Below are 20,966 nucleotides of genomic sequence, written 5' to 3' on the forward strand. Positions count from 1 at the left end.
ATATGGCTATCATGTCTCCTCTCAGCCTTCTCTTCTTCAGGCTAAGCATGCCCAGCTCTTTAAGCTGTGCAAAGCCTACTTTTAGATTACCTTTTCTTGTGATCCTGGTACTGACTTTACCCATTCTCTAAAACCCACTCTGGATTATTTTAAGGAAAACAGAGTAATTCTGAAAAGTAACAATAGTATGTGTCTTTAGGTCTCAGTAGTGTGTAGATGGGACATAATAACTCCCCTAAAGTAGTGGTTAAACAGGAACCGTTTCATTTCCTAGGCTTAGGGGCTCAATATACTCAGTTCTCTCTGTTACAATCATATCCTTTGAAAGCGTTCTCTGAACTTCAGCACTCTTCCTCCTAACCTTTTTCCTCTCAGCTGGTCAGGAATCACACTCTATGTCAAGCTGCCCAACAGTTTTGCTACTTTCCCTTCTCTCTCCAGCAATCTTTCACAACATTCTGTGGTTTCTGAAAGGTTGAATACAGGAAAGAACAGGTTCCACTTCTGCCTATCACAGCATGGCTGTGAATGGATAGTAACCCCCACTGGTTAGCAAACTGAGCCCAATGACATTTAATCAACATAAAGTCTGAACCTACTATCTTTCCCTGTGTAATGTTCTGAATAGTTTGCAGATCGCTGGAAATAAAACCTCAGTATTTCTCTGAATACAAAAGATGTAATTTCCTTTGTCACTTTTTCTGGTCTTTGGATTTTCTTTCAAGTTGGAATAAGAGAGAGACAAATATTCCCCCCAAAGGTGCTTCACTTCCATTGTTCATTGTGGCATATGCACATAAAGCTATTGAAAGGCAGTTGCTTGCACATCACTATACAAGTCCCATGGCTCCGTGAGTTCTAACACTGGCACCCTAAGGGCTAGTGCTCAGCCTAAAAGAATCCTAATGTTAAAGCCTATTAAACTAGTAACAGCAGCAGCAAGCCACAGGATAACACCATAAAATCCTTCAGTGCTCTCTTCATTAGTGCTAACAACATGCAAGATAAATCTCGAGAGCCTGCATCGGTGAAAGTTGGCCATAAATGAACCAAATGCATCTTCTCTGAAATGAAAGGTGTTTTGACACACATGCATTTTAGCATCAGGATGACTTTTAGAGCAAAACTTCTTGTTATCAGAAGCACAGAGCTGTCGCTGGAAATAGAAACACAATACCATTATGCCTGTCCTCCTTCATAACATCTATTTCAATTGACTTCGTGTCCTAATGTCATTATGCTGTGAAAGTTTTTCCAACTGTCTATCCTTGACTACTACTGATGGAGGCAGTGAAATGTTCCGTCTAGTAATATTAAGACACAAGGGGAAAGTTGTATCTCATCTAATAAAGGGTGTGGGGAACAATAGAGGACTGGTATTTTCTGCAGCAGTTTTAGTGTTTCCGATAACATTACTTGTCAAATGGACCTTTGAGCCTATTTCAAGCATTGTATCTTGTACAATTAACATGATTCCCCATCTTTGACTTTCAACTGCCTTTGTTTCAAGACAAGGCAGGGCCTTATTTATTTATTTTGTATCAAAAGCATTGCATAAATTAGTATAAAACTGATAAAAATATAAGGAGCGCAGGGGATACGGAAAGAACTTCCTTGAAGACTGAGTAAATACAGTCAGGCATCCCTCGGGCAACGTTTCTTGTAAACGGCTAATCTTTCCAAACCCAAAAGCATTGCTTTTTAAGGCAGGGCCTCATATGTTAAAACACAACATGGTCTCTTTGTCATGCTATGGAAATGCAATCTTTTGGCACGCAGCTCATTTTCTGTGTGTCTTACCTTCAGGGAATCCATCCCAGATTTCTAATCGGTCATAGCGACAGAACACGCCTCCTGGAGGATTTGAGTCCGGTTCCAGTTCAAAGCTTTCAAATTCTAGTATTATCTCTGACATCTTTGGTGCAAAAACAATGTAAGTGCATTCAAGGCTATTGGGATATTTTTCAGGGAAACCTGGGGATCTGATCACTCCACTCATAGATGTGAAATTTCGGGAGCATTCTGGTCCTGCAGAACAAAAGAAACAAATAAACACATTATAAGTTGACACCCCATTATGGTTAGCTACAAAACAAACAAACAAACAAACAAACAAACAAACAACACTGAAGTGTTTTATCTTTCCAAATAGCAGAGTTGCTTTTCAGTGAAATATCTCACTTTAATCTCCATATTAGTCACCCAGCTTACTCAATTCCTTCTGTTTGTACATGTTAAATAACAACCATGGTAGCCATTTTTATGTATTTTAATCATTCTCTTAGGGTTTATGTCATAGAATCCTAGAGTTGGAATAGTCCTTGTGGGCCATCCAGTCCAAGCCCCTGCTAAGAAGCAAGAACATTGCATTCAAAGCACCCCTGATAGATGGTCATTCAGCCTGTTTAAAAACCCCCAAAGAAGGATCCTTCACCACACTCTGAGGCAGAGAGTTCCACTGTTGAACAGTTCTCACCGTTTGGAAGTTCTTCCTCATGTTCAGGTGGAAGCTAGACACTATACTCCTAATTATGCAGGCCAAAATCCCATTGGCTTTTTAAACTACCGCGTGACATTGTTGGCTCATGTTTAACTTGTTGCCCATGAGGTCTCCAAGATCTTTTCCCCACGTTATGCTCTTGAGCCAGGCATCCCTATTCTGTATCTTTACATTTCATTTTTTCTGCTTAAATGGAGTGCCTTGCATTTATCCCTGTTAAACTTCATTTTGTTAGTTTTGGCCCATCTCTCTAGTCTGTTAAGATCATTTTGAATTCTGTTCATGTCTTCTGGGGTCTTGGCTATCCCTCCCAATTTGGCGTTGTCTGCAAACATGCCTTCTAATTGTAAAATATGTTATTAATATAATTATGTTTATTTGATTACTCATATTCTGTTTTTCATTTTGAAGTTAATTTCTCCTTTGTTATAAGTTTACGGTTATTATTTTGTATTATTTTGAGGTGTTTATATTTGCTTATAGGCACTGAATGTTTGTCCCATTTTTGTTTAAACTGCCTGGAGTCCCCTTGAGGAGATAGGGTGGTCTATAAATAAAGTATTATTATTATTATTATTATTATTATTATTATTATTACTGATAATTGACATTTAAATATATTTCACCTTTGTTGTATGAATTCCAATTTTCAATTTGTAGGAGAGTGATTTGAAAAAGAAAACTTGTGCTAGCTCTGAGGCAGAGGGGGGAAATTATGACAAAGTCATATGGGAACAATGAACGCGCAAGCAGCAGAAATCTCGACAGCCCCTGGGAAATAATTATAGTCCCCTCAAGCTTAAATCTTTAAATCTTAAGGTTGACAGCCCTTTATTGGTAAAATAGAACATTTTGGAAGAGATGGGGAAGGGATTCAGTGCGTGGAGCAGTGGTTTCAGATTCCTAGAGCAGTGACTCAGTAACTCTGCCAGATGTGACCTATGCCTCCTAGACAAACTAAATGTGAAAGGTAATTCGTACTTGTACCAAGGGTGACTGACTCATTCTGAGCGGTGTTGACACAGGTGCACCAGTAAAGTGTTGCTGTTAGTGAAGGCATGATAAACTGTGTGATTACTGGCAGCGTCACTAGAATCCAACTAATATCAGTGTTGACACACTAACTTTGGGCTTATAACATCAGCCACAATGTAGTTGTAGATGACTTCCACAAAATATTTACATTCAGAAATAATGGGCATGGCTCATATAAGTTTTCCTTCTGTATTACTTAGCAACAGTGGATGTGTAGTCTTACAACAATATGTTTTGTCATTTATTGCTCTTGTTGTATATTTGGATATTTTTACCTATGTAAAAGTTAATACATCATTTGATAGGCCTTGGTTTTTTTAGATAACCAAGATTTGTCATCATTATCCATCCATATTATTTGGTTTGTTGTGAGTTTTCCGGGCTGGATGGCCATGTTCCAGAAGCATTCTCTCCTGACGTTTTGCCTGCATCTATGGCAGGCATCCTCAGAGGTTGTGACCAAGCATCCTCAGACCTCACAACTTCGAGGAGACCTCACAACAATGTAGGAGAAACATCAGGAGAAAATGCTTCTGGAACATAGCCATACAGCCCGGACAACTCACAACAACCAAGTGATTCTGGCCATGAAAGCTTTTGACAATACATTTAACATATTATTTGTTGAAGCAGGAACTACATATGTATTTGTAAATATGAATGCATGTGGGAATGCAGAAGCCATTTGTCTCTTTTACTATCTATATGAGATAGCAATGGGAGATATGTTCAGCTGTGTACCTTTTAAAGGTACAATGCCTTCTACTTGATAATGGGAATACAAATTTGAACACACATTTCACTGAAAGTAATTGAAAACCGAAGATAAGTTCCACAGTTTATTTATATGTACAGTAAAAGCTCCATAACTGCAGAACCCATATCTGTGGTTTCACTTACCTGGACCTGGGGTGGGGAGGAGGAACTCTCTAGGAATTTGCTAGGTTCTCCAGGAAATTCTATAGTGCACTTCTTCTGGAAGTTACCATAGAATTGCCTTCCTAAAGAGAATACCTAGATAGGAACCATGGAAATAATAATATTTAATGGTGTTCACTAGTCACATCTGTTTTAGGGAACCCATTATGCATAGATATGGGGCATTACTGTATGGATAGATACTCAAAAACCTGCTTCCATATCCTAAACTTTGTTTCTAAATGGGAGCACCTGTTTTATCAAGATTCTTCCAGAGGACATAGTTTTAAAACTGCCACAGGGAAGGGTAAGGACTTGCTAATGGAGCAGAGCTATAATACTATACAACTTTTTAATGTTCCAAAGTTAGGTAGAAATGTATGAACAAATAAAAGGTAAGCAAGCAGACTTTGTGATCAAGTGTATGGTACACAATCAATTTCTATCAGTTCATAACAACCCCACTTATCTTGATTGAAACCTCACATTACCACTGTTCAGAAACATTGCTCACTTTCACTTTGGTCCTACAAAGTTAAAAACCATACACATCTTGTTTGGCAATGATCAGATTATTTCTGTATTTTGTTGATTTTATTTTAATCATCCAGAAATAACTGATCCATAAGAAGGAAATGACAGTGACTTGCAGTAAAATTGAGAACCATTTGGATTTTCCTTATTTACTGTAAATCCAAAACTCCATTCACAACACCATACTTCAAGGAACCCGTGGAGTTGTGATGATATTTGAAATTTGCTTTCTCTGCCAACTTATGCCTTGCTCTAAACCAGTGGTTCCCAACCTGTGGTCTGTGGACCACCAGTGGTCCCCAAGAACTAAAACATGGTCTGCGGCCTCACCATTACTACACTGTTGCAATGAGAGCGACTGGTCTTGTGAAACCCCCTTATAGTGCTGAAACTTATTAGATATGGTTTTCTGTGGGCAAGCAGATGGTGATTACTGGATGGCATATGTTCTGTATGAGAAACTAGAGTTGACGTGGTCTATCCAATGCAATTTTCTGAATCAGCACCCCAAAGAACCAAACCAAATCTGAAGTTGAGCAAAAACTGATTTGTTACCCTTTTGGTATGGAAAGTATGGAAAGTGGTCCCTAATCAAAGTGGTCCCTGGCCAAAAAAAGGTTGGGAACCACTGCTCTAAACTTTGTGGGTAGGATCCAGTATTTGTCTTTAATGGACAGATTCATGAAACATACCTTTACCATATATTGAACAATCTACCTAACGTATTGTCGAAGGCTTTCATGGCCGGAATTACTGGGTTGTTGTAGGTCTTTTTCGGGCGGTATGGCCATGGTCTAGAGGCATTCTGTCCTGACGTTTTGCCTGCATCTATGGCAAGCATCACCTCAATACCTCTGAGGATGCTTGCCATAGATGCAGGCGAAACGTCAGGACAGAATGCCTCTAGACCATGGCCATACAGCCTGAAAAAACCTACAACAACCCAATCTACCTAAAGTTTCTAACATAAGATGCCAGGGTTGGAGACATCAGCACCAACACTTTTGCTTTGGATGCACAATTCCAAAACAAAACTTAAAAACAGTATTTTGGGTACTTTTTGCAACCTAGTATATCGCAGAGAAGTAATTTTTCCAAGCTCTGTTGCAAAATCTCTTGTCTAGGCTGGAAGAATAGCTAGGGGCTCCATGTCTGCATATCAAAGAGATGTGCATACATCAAAAGTTTAGCAACTTTCATATAATAAAAATAAAGTATAGGACTATATCAGCAATTGTATTCTCTTTAGAAATGGTGGCAGGAAGCACTATAAATGCTTAGATTTTAGTCACTGATACAGATATTTCCTCAAGAGAAGAATAGTCTGTTAGATAGATATGTATATAAATAATTGCACACTATGGGAAATAGATTCCTTCTGAAATGACATAAAACATATTGTCTCTTCTTGATCTGGACATCATCCAGGTAGAAAGAATGTTTAGGAGACGATTGAGAAATATGGCTTTGTGTCTGTTCCTAAACAGACTCTGAGACACATAAAATAGGAAATCCAGATCATGACAAAGGAGCTGTATTTTGCTAAAATGCATAATCTAAGGTTCTCTTGCTTTAGCCAACTCTGATTTGGGAAGTTAAATTGCAACTGAAATGAAGCATTTAGCTTCAAACACAGGGATGAAGACACTGGTTGTGGTCCTGCCTTTCTCAACATAGTAACAATCCTTTAAAAACACTTTACTGCCTTTATTGCCTCCTTAGATTACCTGGCCTGGCCATTGAACTACAGTATCTCTTTGTGACATACTCTCTGATAGTTCCTATTGTAAGGGCTTGGTGTGTGCCATCAATTCATTTCTGACTTATAGCAATCCTCAAACCTCAAGATCACAGGGTTTCTTGGGGATATTGACAAGAGGGGTCAATGTCTCCTTCCGAGGCTGTGTCTGTGTGTGACTTGCCTAAAGTCACCCAGTGAATCTCCATGGCTGAGACTGATCTCCAGAGACTTTACCTATGGGATTTGCCAAGCATTGTCATGAATCCTGTGTGGGGCAAGGTGAATCCATCCCCCATATCCTGCATTGCCTGGCTTTTTCTTTACTCCATCCCATGGGGAAAGCATCCACCGCCCAGCTTTCCCCAGTTGTTGGCTATGCAACACGGAAGCCTCCTGTGTTGCAGCAGTGGCCGCGTACAATGTTAATACTCATGCCACGGAGCCCCACCAGAAGTAGTTTCACATCATGAGATGGGAGCTGGTGGATTTCATGGCACTAGTAGGACCATTGTAGTGCAATGCTTAAACTCTCAGCTCTCTTTGGAAAGAATCATCCTGATTATTTCTCTGCTAGTCCATATTTTCAGCTACTTTTAAATGCCCCAGTTTCTTTTTTCCTTCTTCCATGTTCCTCCTTTGCCCTTGGTTTACTTCCATTGCTGCAAAACTGAATTCAAAGTGCAAAAGTAGTTTGCACTCAATTAAGTCAGTGGGAGGAAATGACAGAAGTAGAATCCTGCCCTTGCCTATCGACCCAGGCAAAAGCAAAACACTGTAGATATATGTGCAAGTTTTTATCTGTGAATTGATCACTACCTGGATGGCATTACAGATAATCAAAGATCAAGCCCACGGATTCCACATCCTTGGAGAAGGTCTGGTCACACAGAAAACAAGGCATTTGTTGTCTTAGCACCTATATTATGTGAAATATTTAGTGGCCAATTTCACAAGTCTTTGGCTGAGAAATGTCACTGATCTCAAAGGGACTTTTTCTGAGTAAATGCATATGGTGTTAAATTCTGTAACTTTTTTTCGTGTCAGGAGAGACTTGAGAAACTGTAAGTCACTTCTGATGTGAGAGAATTGGCCATCTGCAAAGACATTGCTCAGTGGATGTCCAGATGTTTTGATGTTTTACCATCCTTGTGGGAGGCTTCTCTCATGTCCCCGCATGGGAAGCTAGAGCTGACAAAGGGAGCTCATCCATGCTCTCCCTGGATTCGAACCTTTGACCTGTCGGTCTTCAGTCCTGCTGGCACAAGGGTTTAACACATTGCACCACTGGGGGCTCCTAACTATGTAAATAGCTTTTAAGAAGAACTGTGCATGTACTGCTTTCAGTAGATACATTAATTTAATGTTAATTAGAAAAAAAACATAATGCTGAGAAAACAAGAAATGCAAATTCTGTGATTTCACAGCAACTGTAACTCTTGAACCACACACGTATATGTAATCCTTTCCATTCCTGAACATGGCAATATCATTTCCACTTTGATTTACTGTGACATAAACCTGAGTTAGAATTACTTTGGGAGCTATAACTTTGAATGTTCTGACTTTTGTGTGTGAAAGTTCTCATTTATAATATTGCCTTAATGTAACTAATGCCTTTCAGAGGAAGATTTAAGGGATCGTGCGAGAAAATAAATTTTGGGATTTGCAGAGATCACTGAAATATCAAGGAAAAGGGGGGCCCTTTGAAAATGCTTGCTTTTGCTAATGGCTCATCTAGAAGTTCTTTAAGGAGTTTGCTCACTGCATACCAGCCATTAAAAGTGTATTGCTTAATTGGTAAGGCACTGAAACTGCAGCCCCCAAGAATCTGAAATGCTTTTGTTGTGGAAGGAAAACTTCTGTTCCTATAAAAGTTAACACCCTGGGGGTTTACTTTATTCATTAATTATCTAGTTTGGGTTAAGGGCCTTCATAGTTACTGAATGCGCAATTCATTAGTCTGCATCCAAGGACAGCTAAGGATTGTGCCAAAAAGTGATCTCACTACTACTTTGGGCCATTTATTCTACAAAGGATTTGACCACAGGGTACAACCATTTGCCAGTCTTTCTAATAGGAGGAAACCTTCTTGCCTCCTTCAATGTTGTGTTCTGTTTCCTGAAATGCCTACATTTATCTTCCTTCACTTAAAGACAACAGGCAAGCTTGACACCCACTGCAACTACTGCTCTTCTTTGGTCTCTTGAGAAGGAATCCTTAAAATGACTCTGAAACTCTTTCTTGTATTGTCAAAGGCTTTCATGGTCAGAATCACTGGGTTACTGTAAGTTTTGGGGCTGTTTTGCCATGTACCAGAATCATTCTCTACTGACATTTTGTCTGCATCTATGGCAGGCATCCTCAGAGATCTTACAAGGAAATGTCAGGAGAGAATGCTTCTGGAACATGGCAATACAGCCCAAAAACTTACAGCAACCCAAAATCTTCCTGGTTGGTTAATTTAAAAGACATACATGATAAGCTGCTGTTTAGGTGAAACATTCCCAAGGCAGGCTATACAAATCTTAAGACCACATGAACAATATAGCACAAATAATAAAAACAAGGATATGAACAAGATAGCCAGTGACATGCAGGTAACAACATGTATACTACTATTTTCTATGAAAAGTGTTCTAGGTAGTGATCAATTCACAGATAAAAACTTGCACACATGCATGGAGAGTACAACTTTAGAATCTGGCTGTAAGGATGGGTTCCATAATTCATAATTTCTAGAGCAGACACCATGAATCCTAAAGTGTTATAAATCACTGGGCTGCTGTGAGATTTTTGGGCTGTATGACCATGTTCCAGAAGCATTCTCTCCTGACGTTTCACCCACATCTATGGCAGGCATCCTCAGAGGTTGTGAGGTTTGTTGGAAACAAGGCAAGTGGGGTTTATATATTTGTGGAAGGTCCAGGGTGGGAGAAAGAACTCTTGTCTGCTTGAGGCACGTGTGAATGCTGCAATTGATCACCTTGATTAGCATTGAAAAGCATTGCAGCTTCAAGGCTTGGTTGCTTCTTGCCTGGGGAGTCCTTTGTTGGGAAGTGATCAGCTGGCCCTTATTTTATTTGAAATTCCCTTGCTTTTGAGTGTTGTTCTTTCTTTACTGTTCTGATTTTAGAGTTTTTTTTTAAAAAAAAATACTGGTAGCCTGATTTTGTTCATTTTCATGGTTTCCTCCTTTCTGTTGAAATTGTCCCCATGCTTGTGGATTTCAATAGCTTCTCTGTGTAGTCTGACATGGTGGTTGTTAGAGTGGTCCAGCATTTCTGTGTTCTCAAATAATATGCTGTGTTATCAATTATTCAGCAAATAAAGGCTACCATGAAAGAAAACCAACAGTTACAACCTCATCACACTGAGGCAAATTGCCCCTTTGCAACACCTTGGGGACAGAGGCTGCTGAGTGCCATCACATGACACTTAGCAGGCCCCATCCCATAGATGGATGAAGTGCTGAGTAAGCATTGCAAGACACTTCTTCGGCCACTACTCTTGGGAAAGTGTTCTTTGGGTAGCTTTGTTGGAGCTATCCACATTTTTTACCTCATTTACTCATCTGATGGAGGACAAGGCAAAGCAGCTACATGTGTTGCCACCTTCCCCCCATCTGATGGGGACAGAGACAAGGTGTGGCTTGTTCCATTCCCCCAATGTAATGGGGAAAGAAGGGAATGTGAGCAGGGCACAATGAGGTACCCCACACACCTTTTTGCCAACAACTACGGGCGAAATGGCACAGGGAGTAGGGACGTATGAAGAGGTATGTTGAAAAGAAACTAAGTGAACTCTATTCTGAAACAAACACCTGGAACAAGAAAAAACATGGATTTATCATGTCTCATCAGCAGCAGAGGAACTAATTTTACCAATACTAGACTTAAACCACAACATCGCTCGTTCTGTTCCTAAACATACTCGTATTTTTTTCCTGATTAGAAAAGAATATTTGAATTCTTTATTTCAGCTCATGCATGGACAATTGTCAGAAAAAAAACATATGAAATTGAAATAAGAGAAATGCATACGGAATATTACTATCCATGGTTTCTACATACACAACAAGGCGGCATACCTCTGAATACCAAACACTACTGGCAAACAATATAGCCTGTAATTAGGCTTGAACAATAGATTCCCAAACTGGTGCCCTCCAGATGCACTGGACTACAGCTGCCATTGTGAACTGGCTGGTGGCAGGGGCTGTCATTTATCACAATGTGTGGTGATGGGGGATGTAGTCCAGTAACACATCTGGAGCCATCAGCTTGGACAAGACTGCAATAAATGATGCCAATCTCCATAATCCTTGTCTCGCCAAACAAAACTTCATTATGCATTTATTAAGACCGGCAGAAAGACAGCAAGCCGCTGAAGAGTGTTCCCTGAGCTCTACACAGTGTATCCCAGGTGTCGCACAAACTCCACCCATCAATCTGCCCTAAAGTGTTTTTGAATTCCCCTTTTTCCCAGAGAGTATGCCTCTTCCGATTGAACAATCATAATTGTTAATTATTTTATATCAAAAAATAATTAGCATGGCAGAAACACCACCAGCAAGGTTACTTACCTCTTTTAAAAATCTCATAGCGAATGGAAAAGCCTGCTCCGTGTGTTTCGTAATCAGAGACAAACTTGATTAAGAGGTACGGTCCTGTAGATATCACAGGAGGGGGGGCAATCTTGCCACAAAACTTTCCCCATACTCGCCCATTTGCGTTGTCTCCATCAATCACTTCAACATAATCGTACCTGGTAGATAAATTGAAGAAAGAAACTTTTAACTTCCAGGAAAGAAAAGAGAGCTAATTAATTTAGGAGCCATAGCCATACAGCATACATAATGAAGAAAAATGCTTGCCTGTTTGGAAGCTGCATTATGCTGAGAGATGTAAGCAAAATGAAATAATTAAAATGGACTACATCATGTCTGTAGACATCATCTGGCAACATGGAACTATTAGGAAGAATGGCGCCCATTATACTTACAGACAATGTCCGCTAAAGTAACCAATTAACAAGAAAAAGGAAATCTCATGAGCACAATTCTGCATTATTAAATTGCATTCCTTTGTCTATAGCAGTATTGTTATCAATACATAATACACAGAGTTCTTTTCATATGGAGAAATTCTTGTCTGAATTCTAAAATGTCTTTTTGGCTTTCATTTCAGTGCAATACTTTAATATTTGTAGGCAAGGCTCCAAACACAGGCCTAAAGAATAATAAATGAAGCCGTAAATATTTAACGTGCTTTCCCACTCCGTTTTCTTGACAACTCTATATCTAAGCACACATCTTTTTCATAACGTATCACTTTAAATACAAGGCTGGATCTGTAACAAAAAAAGGGCCTGGTTTTAAATTTTGTATTAGCACTGGGAAGTTCTAAGTGAATGGATTGATTTATTGATATTCATACAGTATATAATAATGGAAACTGAAGTCTTTTTGTTCTATCATGCTATAATACAGATAACTCAAATGGGAACCAAGGACCTGCTTTATACCCAGTCAGACCATTAGTCCTATCAAACCTATTAAAGTCTACTATGGCTTGAGGCAATTTTTGGGGGCCTTAGAGCAGGAAATTCCTAGCTCTGCTTCTCAACAAGGATGATAGAAATTCACCTCAGAACACTTGCCATCCAAGTAATGTAGCCTAGAAAATAATTATACTCTGTTTTATCACACATGTCTGTTTGCAAGCATGAAAGAATGGAAGAAGTATATATAGAATTTCTGAGCTATGGTCAAGATTCAAAGAATCACAGTAGTTCTAAACAACTCATGAGACCATCAACTTTGATTACCTGAAATCGATCACCACAAAGTATAGAAGCCCTCAAAGAAATAATGTCTAGCATAGTGTCCTAGACATTGTACTCTGGTGTGCTGTCACCTAGTACATCAACATGGTGGAAAAGGAAGAAAAATAAGGCTCCTCTTTTCTGCCCTCCTCCTCAGTGCCGTTTCTATAGCAGTTATAGATACTTCACAGACACCAGAAGAAAAGGGTTATTTGGGTAGAGGCAGGTCTAAGGATAATGTGTGTAAGAGTTCTAAGAGCTTTAGTTTACCAGTGGCCACAGTGGTGGGATTGTATGTGACTGTAAGGCAAGAGGTTATGTGAATACAGCAATGCTGCTGGTGGGGTCTTGATGTTAGACAGGCTTTTGCTGAGGAGCAAAATTGAATGTGTCAAACAACTGTTGGGCAGCAGCAGCAATGGGAGGTGACAATCGTGGAAGGTCCCTTAGAGCAGTGGTTCCCAACCTCTTTTTGACCAGGGACCACTTTGACCAGGGACCACTTTGACCAGGGACCACTCTCCAACAATAGTACCAAAAGAGTTATGGATCAGTTTTTGGTCAACTTTAGATTCAGTTTGGGGTGCTGATTCAGAAAATTGCATTTGATAGACCACATCAGCTCTAGTTTCTGATACAGAACATATGCCATGGTCAGCACCAGGGAAGGAGTGGCAGACGGTGTGAAAGGAGTGGAAATAAGATAAAATAAATAAAGAGGAAGGAGGATCGCAGACCGGATTTTCATCCTCACAGCCCACTGGTGGTCTGCGGTCTACAGTTGAAGAACAAGGGCAGTGACAAGGGCAGTGGAACCCATAGCTAATGCTTAGTACTTCACAGGAGGCAAAGTAAACCCCTTTTGTATGTTTTTTACCCTCAAAAGCCTAGAAAGAGACAATCCAAAATGAATCAAGAGCTAGTGCCAAAAGAGGAAACTCCCAGGTCGGGTGGCATTCAGCAAGCTACTGGAGCGCACCAAAGGACAACTATGAGTAGCACTGTGGCTAATGATGCAAGTGGACTCAAGCTGATTTCAATTTTCAGCAACTGAAATGAGCTGATGACAAAGGGGAAAAGTATGAAGTGGAGACAGAAACTGGGCTACTGAAACAATGAGTTGACAGATGATTAATTCGGACTGTCACTGCCACATTGAGATGGCTGAATAGTAAAGAAACTGGTGACATAGACAACCACACTTGTAGAAGTGCCTTGCCTGTGTGTGCGCACGAGCACATAGTGGTTATCAGCTATTGATCCATATAATCCAAGGTTATGAATTTAAACTGGAGGCAGCTCATTGGAGTTTCAGAAAATGTTCTTTCCAAGGCCTGCCCAAACCCTTGGTGATTTCCCATCCAAATACCAGACCCAGTCCTGTTTCAGGAAATCAAATGAAAGATATGTGGCCAAATACAAAAGACCACAGCCTCATATTCCTATTTACTAATTTAAAATGTTTCTGAATGAAACCTAAACTGAATGACTGTTTAAGACAAATCAGAATTAAACCATAATCACAATAAAATGCAGTTGCAAACAAAAGACAAAATTGATAGAATAAACAACAAAAGACTAGAATATTTGAAAATAAAAGATCTATGTTAAGTAACAAAGACTGGTCCAAACTATATTTAGTTTTTATTAGCCTCATCTCCTTTATTTGACACAGAGTTTTATTATTCCTTGAAGTTCTTATCATTTCTAAGTCTGACTTGGAAGTATTCCTTTAGCATTTTGCCTTGAAGTAGATTCAAACCACAGTAATCCCTTGGTCTGCCATAAACAACCCATTTACCCATGTGTAAACAACAAAAGGTTATGACACCTTTAAGACTAACACATTTATTACATCATGAACTTTTGTGGACCACGACATACTCTCTCAGATGCACAGGAGCAATTTCACAATGGTACCTTGCTTCCCAGTAATAGTATAAATTGATGGTATAGCCTGCTCATCATTTTGTATTATGTCAGTGATAATCCCTGATCACATTTCTGTTTCCATTCCTCTCTTTCAAGTTTATGTTATTACCAAAGTTCAAGGCTAGTGGTTTAGAATATGAATTTTGTATTTAGTTTTAAATACTAGACTACATTACAAATAAAGTGGCATTTCTCCAAGATTTTTCTTTAGCTAGAAATACAAAAATAGAATCTCCAATTTTCTGAGCATGTTTCATTAGCATTCAGCAGATGCAACTGCTAAAGCCAACTGCTTTATACATGGCACATGCACAAAACCTTTCATTGGCTGCTTGAAATCTATGACTAGACTAACCAAAACACCATTTATTTTACGAGAATCTTCTCTATTAGAATTATATTTTCCTTATTGTTTATTGCAAGCACTTGATGTGGTTGTATTTATATCTAAAACTCTTGTTCCTAAAAACATTGGGGAGGGAGGAATTTGTAAGTAACTCTGCTGTACTGTTAGGAACTGTATTTCATGCATGACATGAGTGTACCGCCATGCATTGCAAGAAACATTTTGAATATGGGAAACAGAATCACACACAGAACAGATACGAAATGTCTCTTATTAATCTTTTGGTAAACAGAACACAATTTAACTTGAAAATATAACTGAGCCTAGGACTGTCCAGACCTTAAAGTTGATCATATAAGTACAAACAGTTCTTCCTTGTTTCTATCCCAAAACTGAAATCATTCCTTCCTTCTGTCTCTCAAGGCCTGCTACCACTCAGATTAGAGGTTCCCAACCTGTGGTCCTTTGACTACCAGTAGTCCACAAGAACAAAAATATGGTCTGTGGCCATTACCAACCATTACTACACCTTTGCCTTGAAACCACATGGCAACGAGTGCGACTGGTCTCGCAAAACCTTCTTAAAGTGCTGAGGCAACAGGGATGTTGGGAGAGAAGGGGCTGAGTACCCTCAAAAAATTACTACTACCACATCAGTTCTAGATTATTAAATTTAGCTTTCTGCAGGTGAGTAGATGGTGACTACTGGATGGCATATGTTTTGCATCAGAAACTAGAGCTGATGTGGCCTATCCAATGCAATTTCCTGAATCAGCACCCCAAAAACTGAATCTAAAGTTGACCAAAAACTGATTCGTTACCTTTTTGGTACTAAAGTTGGAGAGTGGTCCCTGTTCAAGTGCCTCTGTTCAAGTGGTCCCTGGTCAAAATAAGGTTGGGAACCATTGACTTAGACCTCCAGACATGACACAACACAATAGAACTGCCTATGCTCCATCTGTTTCAATGTTGATCATACCTTTTCTGCTTCTCCTTATTAGATTATTCATTTTGTTTATGCAACCCCACCCCCATCATTTAGACTAATTACCATACAAAGTTTTGTTGTTGCCACTTCCTCTAGAAGAGATTCCTCTAGTGAAGGATATTTTATATTTTAATCTCAGAGGTTCCTGTTGTAGTTCAGCCTATGATTGTGTCTGATGTCAATGGGGATGATGATTTTCCTGGGCCTGTGTCTGATGTCAATGGGGATGAGGGTTTTTCTGGGCTCAAGTCAAGCCTAGGCCTTGCTGAAAGACCTGAGGTTTCTCATGAATGGAGTGCTTATCCTGTAGATTCCCAAGGTCAAATTCCTGGGAGAGGTCCACGGCAGTCTTTCTCTGAGAAACTGTCTTCTGAGGATGATGTTCTGGTGCAGAATTTAATGAATTTGGAGATAGAAAACAAGACTTTTGTAAACTAAGACAAAGTTCTCAAGATCGGCAAAGGTCAGACCATTGGCTAGAAAAGAGAGATAAGAGAGACAACAACCCAGAGATAAGAAATCCTTATCTGGCTGTAAGGGTAAATGGGATGCTTTCCTTTTGGTTCATGAGATAGTTAAAGCTTTATATGATATGAGGAAAGGATTTTAGCTCAGTCTTGTAAATGTTGGAGTTTCATGATGGTTTTGTTTCCAAGTGGATTTCTAGTTTCATGTTTCAAGTTTTGCCAGATTCCTGTTCTGAGCATTGAATTTTCATGCCGTCTTGTTCCTTTGGGCTTTGCATTTTTGGATTTTGTGTTTTTACCTTTGTACCCTGAAGTTCATGGATTATCTGTACTCTTTGAAAAAAAATCCCTGTTTCTATCATTTTTATTGCTTTGCTTACATATATCCTTCAATAAACTGCTTGCTGGTTTTACTATACTGGTGTGGTTCTTAAGGATATAGGTGTTCCTGCTCTGGGATTCAACATTCCCTGTTTTCCCCACACAATTTCTAAGTTCATGGTGCTTGTATAAGTGCCCCGATGCTGGGATTTATTTTAATTTATAAAAGATATGCAAACATGCAGTGTAAAGAAGGAAAGGTTGCATGTATGAAAAAGATACCTTAAGATATGTATTCATTCTGAGAATTTTAAAAGCCCTTAATGAAACAATATGTAAAAAAGAAACACTTTAATACTCTTTTGAGTTTTTGTTAACTCGGCACAAGAGATCTGCGGATTGTAACTGGCTTTTGTGTTTCTCCAGAAAGGAAATAGCTGAGCCTGAGAGCCATCCATCTTCCTCAAGTCTGAGACTTGAGGAAACCAGTTTGTAACAAATCGGAAAGGTGGTGGAGACTCAGACAGTTCTTCCTCTCTGTTACCAAAGCATATAACAGATATAATCTTCCCCCTGACTAGGATTATAAATCTTCACTTATTCTACTCTTACATGCAAGAATGCAGAATATCAGGAGGTTTTGCCCCGCTGGGTGAGAATAATAGAGTTTTGTTCATTTTCTAATGATCTGATATTTTTACCATTTAGCATTTTTGAGAACATTTTGTTTGAGCAAATCCAGTTTTTTTACATAGGAGTCACAATTCTTCTGGACAAACCCCTCTTTTTTGGGCAACCCCCAACATTTTTGTGTAAATGATCTTCACCCTTAGTTCTATGAAAAAATCACAACAATCTACCATTTTTTCCATTGGGGTATCCTGATGTATTCAGACGCCTTTTCTCACAAAGAATGAGACAATTTGCAGTATTGCTGCAGTGACGCAGCAGGTTAAACTGCTAAGCTGAAGAACTTGATGACCAGAAGGCCGGCGATATGAATCCGCAGAATGGGATGAGCTCCTGCTGTTAGCCCCAGCAGTTCAAAAACATGCAAATGTGAATAGAATAGGTACCACTTTGGCGGGAAGGTAGCCATGTTCCATGCAGTCATGCTGGCCACATGACCTAGGAGGTGTCAATGGACAATGCCGGCTCTTTGGCTTAGAAATTGAGATGAGCACCATCCCCCAGAGTCGGATGACACTAAACTTAATGTCAAGGGGAAGCCTTTACCTTTTACTTATGTCCCTATCCTTGACCCAGTTCTGTTTTTAGACATTCATCAAAAATTGAAGGTGTTTCTACATATACCTGTATGAATTCAAAAATAGATAATTTAAGAATGTGTCAGTTATAACAGTTACAATTTGACTGCAAAGATTATGGGAAAATGTGGGTACTGTTAAGGTGATTCCCCTTAAAGATAAAGTTGGGAAGTCATGTAATGGCATTTCATTAGGGCTTATTTTTAATATTTGGACATCGACCAGAACAGAAACTTGTCGTGTTTCATTAAAATAAAATAAAAACAACATAGCATTCTTTATGTTGCAGTAAAACCTTTTAAAATTCTTTATGGCATTTTATCCAAACAATCTCATTTTCTTTTTGTTATCCTATTATAACTGACATTAATATGTTGTATTAATTTGTTCTGGCCATTTCTTTCTATTGCTATGCACACTGTAATGTTCCAAATTATATCTGTGTGTGGAGAGTGTTTTTCTTTAACTGGCAGTAATGTAAACAGCATCTGACAATTTTGAAGTAAGCCAAGGAAACAAATGTCTTTCCGATGACCAGTGCCACCCTTAACAATGCAGTTTCAAACTGTCTGGGGCCCATTAGTTATGTTTACATGAGATCTCAAGAGACAACTGCAAAGATGATATCACTAGTTAAAGTGGACAGCTAAAGGCTCTCTAAATTAAAAATGACATTACCTCACCGGTTAAAATTGTATGCCAGCTTTGGTATATATCAAATAGAAAATAAAGCTGACACTGATGGTACTGTAAGCATTAACATATGTGAAATATTGTGCTAACAGCATTTCCTCTTCTATGTCTGATGTTTTAGTAGCCATTGATCAGCATATTAGCTTCGCTGTCCTATTTCACAGACAAGGAAACAAAAAGAGGAAATATTCAGTTAGTTTTGCAGATGTTTCAGGCGGTTTTGCTGGCCTGCAAAGAGATCGGAAAGGTGGATATTTTTTTTTGTTGCTACAGTTGCCTTTCTGTCTCAAAAATAAAAATAAAAACCTCAGACAGAGATTTTAAAGCTCAGTCTATGTCTAAGCTGTTGAAAAATGTTCACTTCAGATAACAGCAGCAATATTTCCAGAGGCTGGGGTGAGGCATGTGAGTTTTCATGGCTTCACAGATTGCTCATGAGTGCTGATTGTTTACGTAGACATCATTTCTCCAAACTACATTGTCGCACTGAATCCTGAAATATTTATTGTTAACTAAAGTTAACTAAAAGAAACAAGGAATATAAAGCAACCAGCTGTTTTCTAAATTTAGAAGATCAGCTGCTTGATATAGGATTGAAGATGATTAAGAGCTGGTTTGGCAGTTCCAAGTAGTTATAGCCATAGCAGTTCACAATCAATGGTGAGGAATGCTGGGAGATGAAGTTCAATCACAATTGGTGAGCAGCAGGACTTCCACTGCTGATGTACGACTGCCAAATTTAAGTGGTAATGAGCACTGACATTTATTTTTGTGTCAGGAGATACTTGAGAAACTGCAAGTCGTTTCTGGTGTGAGAGAATTGGCTGTCTGCAAGGACATTGCCCAGGGGACACCCAGATGTTTTGATGTTTTACCATCCTTGTGAGAGGCTTCTCTCATGTCCCCGCATGGGGAGCCGGAGCTGACAGAGGGAGTTCATCTGCGCTCTCCTTGGATTTGAACCTGAGACCTGTCGGTCTTCAGTCCTGCCGGCACAAGGGTTTAACCCATTGCGTCACCCAGGGCTCCTAAGAACTGACATGCCCAGCCAGGGGCGGCTCAACCCATTACGCAAAGTAAGCATTTGCAGTATAGTTGGTTTTCCCCAGGGGCGCTCTTGAGGTGCTCTTGGGGGAAAATAGACCTTGACATATGCAAGTTGTAGTTACTGGGATGTATAGTTCACCTACAACCAAAGAACATTCTGAACTCCACCAATGATGAAATTGAACCACACAGAACTTCCACGATGAACAGAAAATATATATCAGTGATTGGTTGGGGGGGGGGGGTGCGCCAAAATACTGTTTGCTTACCGTTGAAAATTACCTAGGGCTGCCTCTGTGCCCAGCTCACATTGCCCAACCCATATTAAGAAAATAAAAGGAATGGAAAGTGTAGTCCATAATATGCATGCAAGATCAACTCGCCATCCCAGGCACTCGAGTCCCTCCAAAACCCCTAAGTTTCTGTTGCTACCTGTTGTTGTGTACTTTCAAGTCAATAATCAGCAGCTATAGTGACCTTATCAGCCATTTTTAGCCAAAAGCACAAAAAAAAAAAAAAACCCTACCCTAGGTTTCTTAAGTAGACTGAAAATTCTGATCTTTTCCACAATATGCATTTGGAGGAGGTTTGCCATTGCCTTCTTCTGAAGCTGAGATGGTGTCCCAGCTCACCCAATGAGTTTCCATGGCTGAGCAGGGAGTTGAGTCCATTTTTCCAAAGTACTAGACCAACATTCAGACCACTAAACCATGCTATCCTAGCCCCCCCCCCCCCAAATCTTCAACATGTGCGCAAACACACTAAATGAAGTTGTGGCAATCTTTAAAATATATCTCGTCTACATCAGGATTCAATTTTGTTGTTTGGCTGGAAAACAACTGAAAACCCAAGAGTGGAAACTAAGCGGGAACCTCATTTCTAGGCTGAGCATTAGTGATTTTCAGCTAAACACTAGTAGGTGTGGCTTGCTGTGGGCATGAAGATTGCCCCCTGTTCTTGTTACACTTGCTTAGTCTTGCTTTACTATGGCTCACTACTTTTCAAAAGATTTGCTGTGCAGTGGTATATATGATCTGCCTTGAAATCAATCCAAGCATGAGATGCATTGATCCAGTTTAGAGGACACAATGCCTGTTATAAAGAGTGTGTTTACCTGTTACAAGAGGTCTTACCTCCCTGTACTAGGAAGAAAAGCTCCTAAATCTGAGGGGATGGTAGAAAATTCAGAAAGAAGGAAGGTTAAAATGATTTTCTTCTCTTGCTCACTGAAAATTCTACATTGAGCAACTGATTTGGCCAGTCATTTGAGTATTTGATTGGAGTTTGGAGGAGTTAGATTCAAGTCTCCAAACAGCCACTAAGATTATGGGCTAGCATTTGCCGAAGTGATGT

At 39.5% G+C, this 20,966-nt stretch overlaps 1 protein-coding gene across 2 annotated transcripts in view; it reads right to left on the bottom strand.

The window, feature by feature from the left end:
• The window catches only part of NRP1 (neuropilin 1), a 170,137-nt gene that overhangs the window by 95,482 nt on the left and 53,689 nt on the right, over positions 1-20,966 (bottom strand). For both annotated transcript variants that reach the window (XM_060782510.2, XM_060782512.2), the window contains exons 3-4: positions 11,311-11,492; positions 1,801-2,028 (exon numbers count right to left, since the gene is read on the bottom strand). In XM_060782510.2, the coding sequence (XP_060638493.2) occupies positions 1,801-2,028; positions 11,311-11,492 (410 nt within the window). The remainder of the gene's footprint in view (positions 1-1,800; positions 2,029-11,310; positions 11,493-20,966) is intronic.

This window comes from Anolis sagrei, chromosome 6, assembly GCF_037176765.1.
Source record: "Anolis sagrei isolate rAnoSag1 chromosome 6, rAnoSag1.mat, whole genome shotgun sequence".
Taxonomy (NCBI): Eukaryota; Metazoa; Chordata; class Lepidosauria; order Squamata; family Dactyloidae; genus Anolis; species Anolis sagrei.